We start from the raw sequence: 18,532 nt of genomic DNA, 5'->3' as shown, positions 1-18,532 counted from the left end.
CATTTTGATGTCCACATATTCAAGAAATTACAGTCCCTGTAGGTTTTCTGTCATAAAGAAATTGCCAGATATTAAATGTTAAGTGGACATTTGAATTTAATGTTGTTTAGTCAATATTAAACAAGGATTATATCGGGCTGTAGAAGTAAAAACTATCGTCAGACCGTTGGCACTCTCTGCAGGCATTTGTTATAATGTACATTAGATCTATTGTTTATAATACAGTATGTACTGCTATTATATAAGTATTTAAGCCATGTTAAAGGATATTGTTCACCTAGGTCTATTTTTATTACTACAAAAAAAATTAATTATATTTATCAGATTACTCAATAACGAAAATATTCGTCAGTGACAGCCAATATTCACCAAGCTGATTACTCACTAAAAACTCCCACAGATCATGTTTTCATGCCATTTCAAGTCTTATTTTGACGTAACAGAGTGGTTGTATCTAAGTGTGTGAGTTGTTTACGTACTCTTTTTTTAATTAGTCTTCTTATTAACAGCATTATATTGTTTGTAACACTGCTTCACGAATGAGGAATGCACACAAACACAAGAGGTGGGATTTATTGCATGAACCAGTCACAGGCAATCATAACCAGTCATATCCAATCATATTGCGATGGAGGCATTGCCTGCTCTCACATGACTTTCGCCCATTTATTCTCAATTACCCCCAATCAAATTCACTACATGCTTTAGGGGGTCTGTTAAAACTCAACGGGCTCAGAGGAGGCGAGAGAGACGCTGTAACTCGCTGTAGCTTTACTAATGTTATATTTTTTAATATTGTCGTTGTTTTCTTTTTGTGCTATTAATTTTTTTCACATCCAATATTTTGAGGAGGCACTGCCTCCCTTGCTTCCTTGGAGGAAACAGCCCTGATATAAATATTCAATATTTCACCCAAACTTTAGAATCAAAGTGTGTATACTTTGTGCTTTTTAAAAAAAATAAGAGATTTCCATTAAATTAAACGGATAATGAGATCTGACTGAGACTCCCACATGACTGAATTGTGCCCTTTCTTTCTCTCTGTAAATAACTAGTGTGCTGATTCTGTTCCCTCAGGACTGTATCCATGTGTCCACAAGAGCTCATCAAAAAGAATGACACCAGCGCCCAGTTAGATCATCACAGTCATGCTCAGACACAGCACAGACACTGGAGCGCTGAACTAGATGTTCCTTTAGATCTCCTTAATATGCGCCTTGAGAAATATTAGCTGTCTTTGCCATTTGGTAGCATGTAGCCATTTAAGATTGTGTCATCTGCCACACTTTATAAAGTGACATTTAAATCCTGTTTAACATCATGTTTGGATTGTCCAGTGTAAATTTAATGTGAGTGATTGTGGAATATGTTTTTTACTCTCTCTTTGTTGCCTGTGGTTCATTTGGTTTAATGCTCTAAAGGGACAAACCCCTGTAGATCTCAGCGGGTGACATTTAAATGTGTCTGGAGAAGAAAACAGTTGAGCTGGGAACGAGCTCAGTTTTAAAAACAGTTGCCCATAATAGCATGCCATTAATTTGTTAAACCAGTGTAATGTTAGTGAGATATTAATGTAGTTTTAATTATTATTTTGAAGCAGTTTTTATTTTTATATTTTGTTTTCATTTTCATTTTAGTTGTTTTTTTTTAATGTTTTTTCAGTATTTAATGTTTTTTTAACATGCTTATTTAGTTTTTATTTTACTTTTTTGTTGTTGTTTGTTTTGTTTATCTTTCATGTTAAAATTGTCAAATGTTACTTCATGCCTCCTGCATTTACTGCCAATGCTGAAATCATCATCATATCATATAGGACACATTAAACCTGATGAGAAGTCTCTATAAATGCAAACAGCTGTCCGATGCACCTAAAGTGATTATCGAGCCATGATTAAAATAATTAGTACCTCATAACATCACGCTACTTGGACTAATATCAGAATATTAAAGTCGTTGCAGGAGCCTCGCCGAACAATCGAATCAGCTCATGTCCTTATGTTCAGGATTCATCAGCAATACAGGTTCAGCGGCAGGCTGTCAGTCACGTTGAATTTCCTTCTCGTAGTCCCAAACGGGCATTAATTTGTCAATCTGTATGCAGAGCGACTCTCATAACTTCCCCAGTGTTGTAATTAGTGCTACCTGAAGTTGTAGGGCTTTGATTGCCTTCAGGGAGGTGTCCTGCAAGGCTGTTTCAAATTAGCATGAGGGCAATCGCCCTGATTGCTCGCATCTGGTCATTAAAGGAGAGGGGATTTTTCTCCCCTCCTTGCCCTGAACCCAACATGGGCTGAAATCAAAAGCTGGTGCTCGAATAAGCAAGTCTTGAGTTTTTCAAGTGCCTGAAAGAGCTGATTGGACAGTGAGGAAATGTATGACTTTTGCATATGGACGCCAATTACATGTTTTTTTCTGGTGATGTTTTTTGCAGAATAACAGTAGGATCATGTAAGGATATAGGAAAAGCCACAGTTGAAAGCTTCGTGGGAAACATTCAGAAGCTTTTACTCTTGCATTAGGTTGCTGAAATGGATTATTTTTCAGCCTGTGAGCAGGGAGGAGTTGTCTTTTGACATTTTGAGATGATTGAGAAAATATATTGCTGGAGTAGCAGAATAGCAAAGGATGGAGACAGAACACAAGCTCGGAAGATTGATATTTTCACTGCTTGTATAGGAGTTCGAGGTGATTTTTCTTATGTGGAGCGGCCTAGTAGTAGCCCAGAACTCCCTTCACCAATTTGTGTAGTTTTCATGCTTAAATGGATTTATTGTGAATGCTGCATGATCTAATGAGATTTTCCTTCCTCCTTCCTATGCCCTGTTTCTGTCTTACTCTCTCATTCTTGATCTGTATTTCCTCCCCTCTGTCTCTCTCTCTGTTAGATACGCATTGCCGTCTCGTGACAATGACCGGCTCTGTATCATTGAAATAGCTGTTGCTAATGGAACTGCTAATCGGCAGCAGAAATACATGGATGAGCCTGTGTCAGAGGTAAACCTGCTTTTGCATATTCAATCATTTGAATGACTGTGACAGTCTATTATTTATCTATGAATTGTCTGATTTAGTTGAACCATTCTTTGACCATTTTTACACCCTTTTTTTAATACAAATTCTAGTATAAATAGCTAATTAGAATTTTTTTCAACAAATTTATGCATGTGTTAACAAAAGAATTAAAAATTCTCACACACATTCATACCCCTTCACACCCCCAAACCACCCCCCCCCAACATCAGTCTGCACTGATGACACCAAAAACAAAAACACAGGTTTGTAACAACTTTATTAGAAATTCAAAAAAAAAACTAAACTAAAATGATTACATTTCATAAGTATTCATACCCTTTTCTGGGACACTTGAAATTGAGCTCAGGAGCATTCATATCACTTGTAGATCTTACTACATTTAGAGTAGATTTAACCTGTGGCAAATTCAATTGAATGGTTAAGACTTTGAAAGGCACACACCTAGAAATGCATATTAGAGCAAAAACCAAGCTCTGACGTCAAAAGAACTGCTTATAGACCTCAGAGACAGGATTGCGTCAAGCCACACATCTGGGGAAGAGTTCAGAAAAAATTCTGCCTCATTGAAGATTCATAGAAGCACGTAGTCTCCGTTATCCATAATGGAAGAAGTTTGGAACAGCTAGGCTTCTTCGTAGAGCTGGCCTCCTGGCCAAACTGAGCATTTATTGGAGAAGGGTCTTGGCTAGTGACCAAGAAGCTTATGGTCACTCTGGTTGAGCTCCATGATCATATATGCGGATGAGAGAAGCTTACAGATGGACAAACATCACTGAAACACTCCACCAGTCCGGTCTTTATGGCAGTGTGGCCAAACTCAATCCTCTCCTCAGTGAAGACGCATGAAAACACACTTGGAATTTGCAACAAAGCAGAATTCCCAGATTGCGAGAAATAAGATTCTCTAGTCCGATGAACCTTAATTCCAAGCATCATGTATTGAGGAAACCAGGCACTGCTCATCACCTGCATAGTATCATCCCAAAAGTAAAGTGCAGAGGTAGCAGCCTCATGCTGTGGGGCTGTTTTTCAGCAGTATGGACTGAGGGACTCATCAGAGTAGAAGGAAAGCTCAACACAGCAAAATAGGTTTAATGAAAACCTAGTCCAGAGCATTCAGAACCTCAGACTGGGCAGAAGGTTCACCTTCCAACCGGAAAATGACCCTAAGCACACAGAAAGATTGGCTTATAGACAACTCTGTGAATGTAGTTGAGGAGCCCAGCCACCTCCTGGACTTGAACCCAATCAAATATGTGATATTTGTAGCAACAGCCAAAAATACATTGTATGCGTCAAAATTATTGATTTTTCTTTTATGCCAAAAATCATTAGGAAATTAAGTAAAGATCATGTTTCATGACGATTTTTTGTAAAATTCCTACTGTAAATATATAAAAACTGAATTTTTGATTAGTAATATGCATTAGTAAGAGCTTCATTTGAACAACTTTAAAGGTGATTTTCTCAGTATTTTGATTTTCTTGCACCCTCAGATTCCATATATTCAAATTGTATCGGCCAAATATTGTCCTGTCCTAACAAACCAATGGAAAGCTTATTTATTCAGCTTTCAGATGATGTATAAAGCTCAGTTTCAAAAAATTGAACCTTATGACTGGTTTTGTGGTCCATGGTCACATATTTTTGGAGAAACCTGAAAATGTCTGCCAGCCCCCATCCAAGCTGACAGAGCTTGAAAATTGAAAATGCAGATGTGCAAAGCTTATTGCATCATACCCAGAAAGACTAGAGGATGTAAAGGTGCTTTATCTAAGTATTGTGTTAAGGGTGTGAATACTTGTGCAAAGTACTTATTTCAGTTTTTAATTTTATTAAATTTGCAAAGTTGTCACAAATCTGTTTTTTGCTTTGTCATTATGGTGTATGGACCGTAGATTGATGTGGGGGGAAAAAAGTTATTTAAAGCAGTTTAACAAAAGGCCTGCAACATAAAACATGAAAAAAATGAAGGGGTTTGAATACTTTCGCAAGGCACTTTATATCCATGCATATATGGATATAATGTGTAATTACAAACTTCAGGCTTTTTGAGAGCTGGTGTAATGATTTTTGTTGCAAAAATAATAATTTTGATCAAGTTAAATAATTAGTTCATGTTTGTCTCCTAATTGATGAGAACCTTAGAGAGAGCTGTGTTGCAATATTCAGACACTTTCAACAGTCTGTAAGAGACTTAATCAGAATATAATGGCCTCACAAATCCATTTATAGAGCTGGATAAACATAAAAACAATCCCTGGAGGCTTTAATGAAAGCTGTTGTTTATCGAAATGTCTGTCAAATGGACAAGACAACAAAGCCCAGTCTGAAAGTGTAAAACAGTTTGAACGTTAGTTGTATGTCTTATGATTATATAGGCCTGGTGTAGTTTAAGAACAGTTAAGTATGAGTTTGTACAAAAGTTTGTTGACCAGCCAACATAATTAAGTAGGAATAGATGATTAAGAAGGCAAAAATATCTCAGACAGACTCACTAGTATGTTATTGTAAATTGGAAAGATGTTTAATCTCATCTTGATCAAAACCAATAAAATGTATTTTTTCATAAGAATAATTAGCTTTTGACCTCAATGAACAATGATTGCTAAATTGCGTACAGCAATAAAAGGTCTTTTAAGGTACTTTAGCAGCTCCACAGAAAACGATAAAAACTTTGCTTTCATCTCTAATTATAATTTCCAGGGTTTAAGAGACTTTGACTTCAGAAAAGTTACAGTGCACACTGTAATGACATATCTTTGCGCAGGAAAGAATAAAGTGTATTGTAACCTATAATATGTATAACACTTTACTGTCCCAAAACATGCACTACCAATTGGAAGTTTTGGGTCAGTTTTTTTTCTCCTTTCAGGAAGGATGCATTAAGTTGATTGAAAAGTGAGAGTGTCACAGTCTCCACGAAAATATTAACCAGCTCTATTATTTTCACCACTGATAATAATGAGAAATGTTTCTTGAGCAGCAAATCAGCTTATTAGAATCATTTCTGAAAAACCATGTGACAGTGGAGACTGGAGTAATGATGTTATTGAAATTCCGCTTTGCCATCAAAGCAACACATACAGCTTAAATATATATTCAAACAGAAAAGTTATTATTACATTTTACAATATTACTGTTTTAACTGTACTTTTCATTAAATAAAAGCAGCCTTGGTGAGCACAAGAAACTTTTTTTTTTAACTTTTGAATGCTAGTGTACCTTGAAGTGCAGGTTAATCCAACATGAATCTCTTTAACAAGATAAAATAGTCGTTATTGTTAACATATGTTGCCTTTCTTTCTCCCAATGCTCAGGTGGTGTTCGGCCCCACGTTTCTTGGTGGCGTTCCATCCCTCTTTGAGCTGCACCACAACAGTGGGAATGTCTCCGGCTTCATCGGCTGCATACGTGAACTGCAGATGGGCTCCAAAGAGCTTTATGTGGTGGGAGAAGCAATCAGAGGCCAAAACATTCAGAACTGTGACACTGCAGTCTGCCAGCACCAACCCTGCCGTAATGGAGGAACCTGTATCAGGTATGATTTCACATCCCTTTGTTTCTGGCTCAAAGGCTACATTCTGCAAATAGTGTTTTCAGTATGTCTGTTTAAACGGCTGTAATTGGCTGTCTCGATAAAGGACTTGTTCATTCTTGTTGACAAACTGGGTGTTAGACGACATGTGACCTGAGAAGTTCCTCACTGTACATGTAGCCGTCATGCTCATCAATCAGCGTTCTTTCACAAGCATCTCTCAAGTTTTCAATATTTGGCATACAAGCAATTTCCTAGTAAATGTAGTGCTTTTGCCAGGGCACGGAGTTTGTAAATATTGTCAATGATATGCGGATGCTATGAAGATGCTCACTTGAGTTTTAAATAGCAGTAATCAGAGGCCTGATTGCAGGGACGCGAGCGATGCATGAATGTGCTTTTTGTTAAACCACAGGCAGAGTTTTTGTATGGCCTACAACCAGTGGTTTGTAATTACACATTATTTGAGTTTTATACCTACTTTTCTGTGTTAAAAGCATGTTTTGGGAGGAATCTTTACGCTTGTCACAATTTTGTTTGGTTTAGTGAGCCATGATTTGATTTCAAATGATCCTTTAACGCATCTCGAATCTGCAACTGTCAGTTATGTGGCAGATCATTTGTAAGTTGAAATATATTTACATTTTGTATATACATTTTTAAATGTTGCTTGTTTCAAGAATGTTCAGAGAACACTGAAAATGAATGTTCTTATAATGATAAAATGGAATGTTCGTTTAACATTAGGAAAAAAAAACATTCTTAAAACATTTAAAAAACTGGAAATTTTGAACATAGAGGGAACATTCAGAAATAATGTCTATATAGCTTTATAGGAACGTTCTTAGAACATATTTTTGTTATCTGGGTATTTATCGTATTATAGGATACTGGTACGGAAAATTATAGCAATACTAAAATTTATTGTGGTGCAATATAATTATTATAAAATTTCTGTTCCTGACTGATGTGCTGATCTTAAGCAGAGTTCTGCAGTTGAAGAATTGTGATGTGAAGCGTAAAAACATGACAAAAGGTTAATTTGTCAACACGAGACCACCAGATTTTTTTAGCTTCATCTAATGCGATATTTATTACAAATCCATGTAAATGTCAGTCTTGAAACTGCATTTTGCTTAGCTGATCACGTGCTTGACTACAGCAGCACGAGCATAGGCACTCAGCGCACGCTCTGGGACTCTCCATCTGACAGCTGTGAAGCAGTTTTCCTGAAGGACTACAGACAACTGGTTTTGAACCTAAACCTAAACACTTCCAATACAGAGATAATGTGCTATTTACCTTTGTTGTGTACAAAAATGAATAAACTAAATTCAGTTATTTTACACTGTATAAGCAAAAAAGTATATTATAATTAGGGGTGTGCGATAATGACAAAAGGTGATTATGATATCTGAAATTTTGTTTGGCAGTTTTAGGACTGCCATGAACAGGTGACTCCCAAAGCTTTTGATATTCTTCATATTCTGTGTGGTGGTTAGTTTGCAGGAGTAACAAAAATTAACTTTTAAATGTAAATTGATTTTTACCATTAGTGGGTATTTTTACCATTCTAGCCTAATTAACTGTATGCAGTTTCTTTTGTGTCAAATTCCAAATTTTAAACAATAAATTTAAATGGTAAGACACCATACACTTTGAAAAAATGATGGGTTAAATACAACCCAAACCAAAATTGCTATATGGCTGGCTTAAAATGTCAAAATAGGTTGTAAATTAAAAATCAGACACATAATTACTAGAGGCATCAGCAATAATCAAAAGGTGAACATTTATTAATAAGCTATTTTAGAAATGTTTATTTATATATTGTTTATTCAACATATTAATAAATGTTAATTTATTGAACATACTAATAAATGTCCATTTCCAACCTATTTGGGGTTTATTTTATGCAAGAAATATGGTCATTTTTAACCAATAGTTAAATAAAACTGCCCAGAAGGTTGGGTTAAACATTTAACTCAACCTCTTAGTCAAAACAACCCAATTACTGAGTTTGTCCATATTTCACCCAGCGCTGGGTTGTTTTTAACCAATTTTTCAAGCAATTTTTAGAGTGAATAATTAAGAACTATAAGAACTATAATGTGATTAAAGTAATAATTGAATCGCAAACATTTATAAATTAATAAATGTTCACCATGTCATTATTGCTAATGCCTCCACTAATTATTTGTCTGATTTTTAATTTACAACCTATTTGGGGTTCATTTTAAGCCAGCTATATAGTAATTTTTTAAGAGTAGTTGAGTTAAATAAAACTACCCTAAAGGTTGGGTTAAACATGAACCACAAAACCAGTCATAAGGGTCAGTGTTTTGAAATTGAGATTTACACATCGTCTGAAAGCTGAATAAATAAGCTTTTTTTTTATTGATGTATGGTTTGTTAGTATAGGACAATATTTGGCCGAGATACAACTATTTGACAATCTGGAATCTGAGGGTGCAAAAAAATCTAAATGAGAAAATCGCTTTGTCTAAATGAAGTTCTTAGCAATGCATATTACTAATCAAAAATTAAGTTTTGATATATTTACGGTAGGAAATTTGCAAAGTATCTTCATGGAACATGATCTTTACTTAATATCCTAATGATTTTTGGCAAAAAAGAAAAATTGACAGTTTTGACCCATACAATGTATTTTTGGCTATTGCTACAAATATACCTGTGCTACTTAAGACTGGTATGTTTATGTTAAACAACTGCTCTCAGCTAATTTCGTTGACTGCTGTCTGTAGCTGTGCCTCAAGTCGAACACACCTATTGAAATAAAAACCTAAACCAGAAACGAAACCCCAAAAAATAGACAACTGTGCGATCTTGATTTTGGTTCATAATTTGAAATGTGATATGCAATTAGACACCTGCTCTTTTTTCCTGCAATAATTAATTTTGTTGTTTATTGTTGTATGTTTGATAAATATGACCAATAACCAATGTACAAAATAATAACAAACTTATAATTAGCATAATTGAATGATAAAAATTGAATTTGTTTGCTTTTTTACTGTAATTACTCCAATTTTCAAAACTTTTAACATTTATTTGACAAAACTGACCGATCATCAAATTAAATTGAATAATTATTCAATTTTCCCAAATTTATGTCCTGTTTATTTGACAAATCTGACAAATCAACAATGTACACAATAATAACAATAGTAATATTAATAATGAATTGCAATTTCTATAATCGAATGGCATCCATGTGTCTAAATCCATCTCTGAGAAGTCTGTTTCGCACAAGTGCTCTGTAATAATGGATTTTCATAAAAATATCTCAAGAACCAACTTGGTGTATTACCCCCTTCACTGACCTTTGTGATGAGCCATTGAGAAGTCCAGTCTGGACATTTAGTTTGTTTGAATGGTCTTTTTCTGAGATGATAACTGTCCTTTCTTTTATCTTCTCCCCCACAGAGCGCTTTCCTGTAAACAAATCGGCAGAGTATTCTCTTTGATCACATGGGTTTCTTTTGATACGCTGGTTAGATATCTTGTATGTAATCATTCATTTTTAGCCTGAAAGGCAGCAGCTATTATTTTCTTTTGTGACGTCGTGCAGCATACTTAGCCTTTGCATCGAGAATAAAATAACAGTCTGCATTTACTTTAAAAGCATAAAACTAGCTGCACTCATGTGAGGCAGATAATAGCCCTGGAAGATGTCCTAATGATAATCCCAGTTAGCCGAGAAGAGCGAAGCACGTTGCCACGAAAAAATGGGCCTTTTCTCCAAGCCAGCAGCTGACGTTAGCAGGCTAGTTTTTCTCAACAGATGGTTCTCAAACATATTCCCTCTTTCCTTGCCTTTTGCTTCGGCTTAGTCATTTCTTTCTCTATTTCCGTCTTCCAAAATGGTATTTTACCTCAGGACTCCTCATCCATTTTCTCTCTTTCACATTTAAAAGTTTCCAAAAGTGCATATATATGGCTGTGGATTTGGACATGATGTGAGCATTCAAAGAACCTGGCTTTCTGTTTTAAGTCCCTTTACTAGTGTTGAGTTCTGACAGTGATTCATGGCTTTAACGGTTGTAATCCTTTGACTTTGAGACAGATTCTGCCCACCTCCACCGGGTAACGGCTGGAGCATGCGGAGGGCAGGAGCGAACAGCTGTACATCAGCCGTTCATTTCATTCCCGTAAAGCGACATCATTCACCTCGCTGTCGAGCTGAGCACTAAACTCTTTTACTGAGTGTGTCACGCCCGCCCAAGTGTATAATCGAGTGCTTGGCCCACTAAACAGGCAATCCAGCACGTTTGGAGGACCAGCCTCTCCATTTTGGGTCTCCGGTGAGCCGTGGCCTCGTGTTTGAATTTTAACAGCTGCCTTTGGTCAGTATTGTTACAATATCTGTTTTACATTGCTTTGTTAATCGTATCAGGATTTGTCTATTTCACTGATACCTGTAAGATATTCACATGATGTTTGCAATCTGTGCAGAAGACTTTTTTTGTCTCCTTACCTTATTTTCTTGAAGCACCCTTATTTAAACAGACATGGGAAACGCTTTCCTTGTTAAATTATTCATACACGTTTGCTTCCAGGAGCTCACTTTTGCAGCCGAAATGGTCAGTGGTGATGGCAGCTCATTATATCTGCTGGGAGAGGTGTGCGTCAGGAAGGCATTTGACTCAGTTTAGTCAAGACGTCTGTCGCCGGGTTTTCAGCACATCACGTAGATTACAAAGAAGAGTTGTGGTGTTTTTTATTCCCAAGTCTCTTGCTTTGCAGCAGGGACCTCTGATTCACCCCCCATTCTGCCCAAACACAGACAAAAGTTCACGGTTTCAGTCTCTTCACTGGCTTACATAATACCCCACGGTCATCGAGTTCATTTAAATCAGGGACTTTATGTAATTGAATGCAGGATGACCTCTGTGAACCGTATTAGCAACAGTGTGTTCCTAAGAGCTTGACCAAGAATGACGGCAATGTCAAATGTTTGTCCACTGACTTCATAATGTTTGAAGCAGTGAGTGGTGTTTAATTATTATCTAATTGCATTTTTAATGCAATTTTGTGGGGGGGGGGGATAAAATGCGTAATGTTTGGAAATCCAATAAAATGAGGACATAAATGAGACGCTCATTTTGGCAAATTTAGTAGACTATATACACTACTGTTTGAGAGGTTTTCTTTTATTCAGCATACACATTAAATTGATCAAAAGTGACAGTAAAGACTTTTATGTTACAAAAGATTTTTGTTTCAAATTAATGCTGTCTACAATAGAAAACAGTTATATTAAATTGTAAAATTATTGCACAGTATCACTGTTTTTATGTATTTCTCATCAAATACATGCAGCTATTGTGAGCCTAAGAGACTAAGAGAAATAAAAAAATATATATTTAGGGGCCAAGCACCAGAGGTGCGGTGGCACCTATTGTATCCGTTGGCGTTATTATTATTCCGCTTCTTCTTCTTCTTCTTCTTCTTCTTCTTCCTCTTCCGCCGCAAGTCTATGGCAGCCCATAGAACCGCTTGCGGGAAAGTTGTATAATTTTGCACACTGATAGAGGACAGTCCCAACATTAACCATAGCAAGTTTGGAGTCTCTAACTCAAACTCTCTAGCGCCACCACTTGTCCAAACTTTCAAAAGATTTATGCTAATAACGTTTGAACCGTAAGCCACACAACAAAAATTCTTTTTTCCTCTGATTCCTTGGCTTATGCCGAGTTGAATGCACACCAAAATTCAAAAATCGTAAGGTTTAGTTTTTTCGCTATTCTCAATTGTTTGTAAAACCTACTTTTTCGAACTCGTCCTAGGCCGTTGCACCGATTGTCACAAAAATTGATCCAGATCATCTTCAGACCATGCTGGCAAAAAGTTATGGAATTCAAGTTGATTCGTCCAGCCGTTCACGAATAACACGCGAAAGAATTCTACGAAAAGCTAGCAAAAATCAATGTGAGGCTATATCTCCGTAATCGTTTGTCATATTGACACCAAACTTGGTGTGTGTTATAACAAGCATGACCTGAGGCTAACTGCAGTGTTTCGGTGCAGTGCCCCCCTAGTGGTCAGGAGATACGAAAAATGGCTATTTTTCTTTATAACGTCTGAATGATTTGTCCAAAAATCACAAAACTGGTCTCTTTAGATTCAGTGTGTCATACCGAGTCGAACCATATCCAATTTTCCCATGTCAGCCATTTTGGGTGTCGGCCATTTTGAATTTAGCTTTAAAATGCTGTATCTTGAGAACGGATTAGCGTATCGTTTCGACATTAATTACAAAAATGTTCAGCACCATGCCCTGAATGTACATAATAATTTTGGGGCCAGCGCCACCTTGTGGTCAAAAGTTATAACGAAATTTCAAAAAATGCTAATAACTTTTGCGTACATTAGCCTATTGAAATGAAACTGATTTTGATAGATTCCTTCGGTCATGCTGAGAACACCGATACCAATTTTGCCAATTTTGGCTGAACTTCCTGTCCGCCATTTTGATTCATGTTGAAAACCTACTTTTTCGAACTCCTCCTAGACCGTTAGTCCAATTTTCACCAAATTTGACTCAGATCATCTTCAGACCATGCTGACAAAAAGTTATGGATTTTGTGTCGATACACGAAACCGTTTTCGTTTAGCGCATCAACGAATTTACTGGAAAGATGCCAAATTGCATCCGAGTCTGTATCTCTGCAAAGCTTTGACATATTGACACCAAATTTTATATGTGCTATTGTCACCACAGTCTGACCAAGCCACATCAATTTGGTAACAGTGCCACCTATGGGTCAGAAGTAATACGCCATTCACTAAACATTAATAATGAAATTTACAAAAATGCTAATAACTTCTGTTTACATTAGCCTATTGGAATGAAACTGAAGCCAATAGATTCCTTGGGTCAAGTCGAGAACATCGATACCCATTATGCCGAAATTGGCCAAACTTCCTGTCCACCATTTTGATTAATGTACAAAACCTACTTTTTCGAACTCCTCCCAGACTATTAGTCCGATCTTCACCAAATTTGACTCAGATCATCTTCAGACTATGCTGGCAAAAAGTTATGAATTTCGTGTCGATATACGAAACCGTTTTCGTTTAGCGCATCAACAAATTTGCTGGAAAGATGCCAAACTACATCTGAGGCTGTATCTCTGCAAAGCTTTGACATAATGACGGCAAACTTTGTGTGTGTCATTGTCATTTCACACAGAACACGTCACATCAATTTGAAAACAGCACCACCTGTTGGTCAAAAGTGAAAAGCCATTAAATTTTATTACGATTGGTTGTATTTATGATTTTTCAGCCATTTCAACTGATATTATCCTAAAATGGCTTAAGTTACTCACTGTTGTAGTCGGTCTGCTCCTCCTTGCCGTGCTTAACTCCTCATTCTGCCTCTTTTGTGCTTGGCCCCGCAATTGCTGCTTGCAGTTATATTTTTTTGTTTGTTTTTTTTATCAACCCCAAACATTTTAACATGTTTGTATGTGTTTGTGTATACAGTTTATATATACAGGGGTGCACATAAGTGCCCATTAAATATAACTATAAAAAATAAAATAATTAGTAATAGAAATAACATTGCGCTTTATTTATTTAGTTTTTATATATATATAAAATAAACAAAATAACACATAAAGTGCCAATAATGCCATTATTTCTTAAAATAAAAAGTGAGTTAAAATAAAAATTTGTGTTTTGTGGTACACTTAAAAATACAATGCTAATATTTGCATTTTCATTTTGTTCTTTTTAACTTTTTAAGGTTTTAAATAGTAAGATTTTTAATGTTTTTTTAAAGAAGTCTCTGTTGCTCACCAAGCCTGCATTTATTTGATCGCAAGTATAGCAAAAACAGCAAAATTGTGAAATATTTGTACTATTTAAAATAGCTGTTTTCCATTTGAATATGTTTTAAAATGTAATTTACTCCTGTAATTTCAAAGGTGAGTTTTTAGAATCATTACTCCAGTCACATTATCCTTCAGAAATCATTCTAATATTCTGAATTGCTGCTCAAAAAAAAATCATTATTATTATTATTATTATTATTATTATTATTATTATTATTATCGAAAACAGCTGAGTATAATCTTTTTCAGGTTTCTTTGATGAATAGAAAATTCAGAAGAACAGCATTTATCTGAAATAGTAATCTTTTGTAACATTATAAATGTCACTTTTGATCAATTTAATGCATCCTTGTTAAATAAAAATATTAATTTCTATATTCCTCCCCCCCCCCACCAAAATTATACTGACGCCAAGCTTTTGAATGGTATAGTGTATAATGTTACAAAAACATTTTATTTTAGATAAATGAGTCCAAAGAGTCCTGTTTTAAATATTGATGATAATAATAAGAAGAAGAATAATATTAATGTTTCTTGAACAGTAAATCAGCATATTAGAATGATTTCTGAAGGATCGTGTAACACTGAAGACTTGAGTAATGATGCTGAAAATTTAGCTTTGATCACAGGAAAAAAATATATTCAAATAGAAAGCAGTTAATTTAAATAGTAAAAATATTTCATAATATTACTGCTCTTGCTGTATTTTGGATCTAATAAATGCAGACTTGGTGAGCAAAAAAATTATTTAAAAAAATTAAAAACTTTTGGCTGGTAGTGTATATGAATTTTCATCATTTTCGAATTTAAAATCAAAAAAGCAGGTTGCCGGCAAGTAAGTATGTGCGCTTCAGTTTTAGTGCTAAATGAAATGACACACTTTTACATTTTGCTTTGAAACTGTCAGTGTATAGCCTAGATTTACGCTTTCGGTTTGAATGGAAATCTTACACACTATTACAATGAATCAATTTTATATTTATGTTGGTTGCGCATGTTTATATCTGCTGAAGGTTATTTATTTATTTATTTATAGATGGCTTCCAAGTTAATAGACTAAAGCCACATAACTCCAACTTTGATTTCATGTCTGTTTTCCTTTTTTCTTTTTCTTTTTAAATAAAAGGGTCATGATCAAAATGCAAAATATGTCACTGCAATGTCAAGACTGTTTTTGAAGAGTGGTAAACACATCTCCTGTGATCATGCACAGTTGGCTGCGTACGGGGCTCGCCATATGCAGCAGACACCTGAATGTTCCTCCTGACTGTTCCCTGCGTCAGTCTGAGCTCGCATGGCTGGTGAAGGGCAATCAGTCACAGAAACAGATGTGTTTGCATGTTCTACATAATGCAGGGCAATAATCTCGCAGTCTGCCGCGGCATTACCCCCTGCTGTCCTGAAAGGCAGTGACAAACCGTCCGCTGTCTTTCCCTGGGAATGGTGCGAAGAGTGCTTTTGTACAAACGAGGTCACTTGATCAGTGTCTTACAGTGTGGGAAGGTTGCATGTTGTCCTGTCCAGTGCAATTATTTTGGTAACATTTGTATGCGTGCCAGTGATTTAATTTGAATATATGAATAGATTCTCCTTGCATAGATAGTCTTCATCCAAATCTTTTTATGCTTAGGTTTTAAAAATATTCTGCATTGTTGTGTGTGTGTTTATGTATCAGTCACTCGCACTGGTACGAAATCCCAGTGACAGAATGTAAATATTTCATTTCTGCTGTGCTGCAGCTCAAAACACATTATTAATTTATAGATCTGAAACTCCTCCAATGCCTTCCTGTATCTGATATTATACCTTTGAAAACCGTCTACGTCTTCCGGCAGCTTATGAAGTTCTTGTCTGAATATTGCTTATCATGCTGGCCCACCCTCTACCTCTCGCTTGGGGATAAAGCCTGGAATTATAAAAGTTCCGTATGCGGAATTGCACCTCGGCAGTCAGCCGTTAGCTCGAGCATTTCTAATCATTCGCTTACAGTGAGGCTAGATCAACATCAGCAGAATGTGAGTCTACATTTGCAGATGGCCTTCAGGCCCAGTTATGCTCTTATTTAAATGAATCCGGGAATTTGAAAGGTGCACTCAATATGTTTTTGTTTATCTGTGCTGAGTCGTCTTCACCCCACTGGTCTTGGACATATTTTTGCTTTTATCATTTTAGCCTTTTCCCTGCCTCATATTATAACTTTGCTAAAATGGACATTTCATCAAGAATAATGTTCTGTCTGCATTATGTATATACTGTTTAGATGTATTTTGTCTAGATGTTTATCCTGGGTAAATCGCCTTGAGCACTGTCTGCAAGCGCTATATGAAGTTAACATGTTGTTTTTAGTAACAGCATGACATGACTGGTCATGTGATCTCAAAACATGAGCAATCCAGTGTATGTTAAAAATGAAAGACCAGGGTTGTTGTTGCTGTTGTTTCAATGCCACAGACCTGCAAATATGATTAACTTATTTGTTAATCATAAATATAAAGGCAGCAAAATATTTTCATGTACACCTCTATTCAGAAGTGTTGGGGTTTTGTGAGAGTTTTTTATGCTCACTAAAACTGCATTTCTTTGATCAAAAACAGTAATATTGTGAAATATTATTACAGTTTACTGTTTTCTATTTTAGCATATTTTAATATGCAGTTTATTCCTGTGATGAATTTTCTGCATCATTACTCCAGTCTTCAGTGTGTCGTGATTTTTCAGAAATCATTCTAATATGGTGATTTGGTGTGCAAATCTTATTTCTTATTATTATTATTAATGTTGAAAATGTTTGTGCTGCTTAATATTTTGGGGGAAGTTGTCTTTTTTCAGGATACTATTATGAATAGAAAGACTAGGATTTATTTGAAATCGTAATATTTTGTAACGATGTACATGTCTTCACTGTCACTGATTCATTTTTAAAAAATAAAAAAAAATTATATAAAAACCTTTAAATAGTAGTATATACACTGACCGAAATTGTAAATGCAACACTTTTGTTTTTGCCCCCATTTTTCATGAGCTGAACTCAAAGATCTAAGACTTTTTCTATTTACATAAAAGGCCTATTTCTCTCAAATATTGTTCACAAATCTGTCTAAATCTGTGTTAGGGACAGTGTTGGGTGTAACGCGTTACTAAGTATCGCTAAGTTACTAAGTATACTAAGTATAGCATTACTGTAATTAAATTACTTTTCCACTGAAAAAGTAGAGAACTAATTACTGTTCATTTTTAGGTATTTCAATTACAGTTACTTATAATGTACTTGCGTTAAATTGTAAAATAATTAAACTCACTGAATATCATTATTTAATTTTATTAATTTATCTTCTAAAGGTAAAAATAAACTCTGCCGCTTTAAAATCGTTGTAGTGCAGGTGCACATGATTTCGCGCCAGTTTGCTGCATAGTCGTATTCTAAAGCGGAAGATGTCGGACTCGGCTGAAGCGAGTGGCTGTTTTATGAAATGGAAATATTCCCGTCACTTCACTTTTCTGAAACAAGCAGACAAGAACATTACAGTAATATGTAAGCTATGTCCTGGGTAGAAAAAACTATCGGCCACTGTCAATAGCACGAGTAATCTACTGAAGCACCTGACACGGCAGCGTAGACGAACACTTCTGAGTGATCCTTGTTCATCATCGACGGATAACACCACGGCAACTCCTGCTAAGCAGGCAAAACTTGATTTCACTTCGGCAGCGCAGAAAGTGTCTGAAGGTGAGCTTAAAAAAATGATTGCAGGCTACATTGTGGAAGAGATGCTACTGCTGCGTACTGTAGAATCTCCGTCTTTTAGGTGCATATTATTATAGAATGTTTTTTATAGAATGTAATAAAGATGATTCAGAAAGCTAAAAGGCTAAACTATTTTATGTTTGACTCATATGTTTTTTTTTATTATTTATTATTTAAAGAGTTTAATTTCTATTGTTTGTCCACTCAAGGTTAATAGGGATTTTAAGAAGTATTTAGTTCAGTTACTTATTGAGTAATTAAGTTACTTTTCAGACACAGTAATTAGATAAGTATTTTAAATACAACATTGATTAAGTAATTAGTAATTAATTAATTTTTTAAAGTAACTTACCC

General features: G+C 35.6%; 1 protein-coding gene across 1 annotated transcript in view; it reads left to right on the top strand.

Moving 5' to 3' along the window:
- The window catches only part of eys (eyes shut homolog), a 254,763-nt gene that overhangs the window by 214,204 nt on the left and 22,027 nt on the right, over positions 1 to 18,532 (top strand). The window contains 2 exon segments of the mRNA XM_051126527.1: positions 2,886 to 2,994; positions 6,354 to 6,574. Coding sequence (XP_050982484.1) covers positions 2,886 to 2,994; positions 6,354 to 6,574 — 330 coding nt within the window.

This window comes from Labeo rohita, chromosome 13 (genome assembly GCF_022985175.1).
Source record: "Labeo rohita strain BAU-BD-2019 chromosome 13, IGBB_LRoh.1.0, whole genome shotgun sequence".
NCBI classification, from domain to species: domain Eukaryota; kingdom Metazoa; phylum Chordata; class Actinopteri; order Cypriniformes; family Cyprinidae; genus Labeo; species Labeo rohita.
This window is presented reverse-complemented; position numbering and strand designations above follow the sequence as displayed.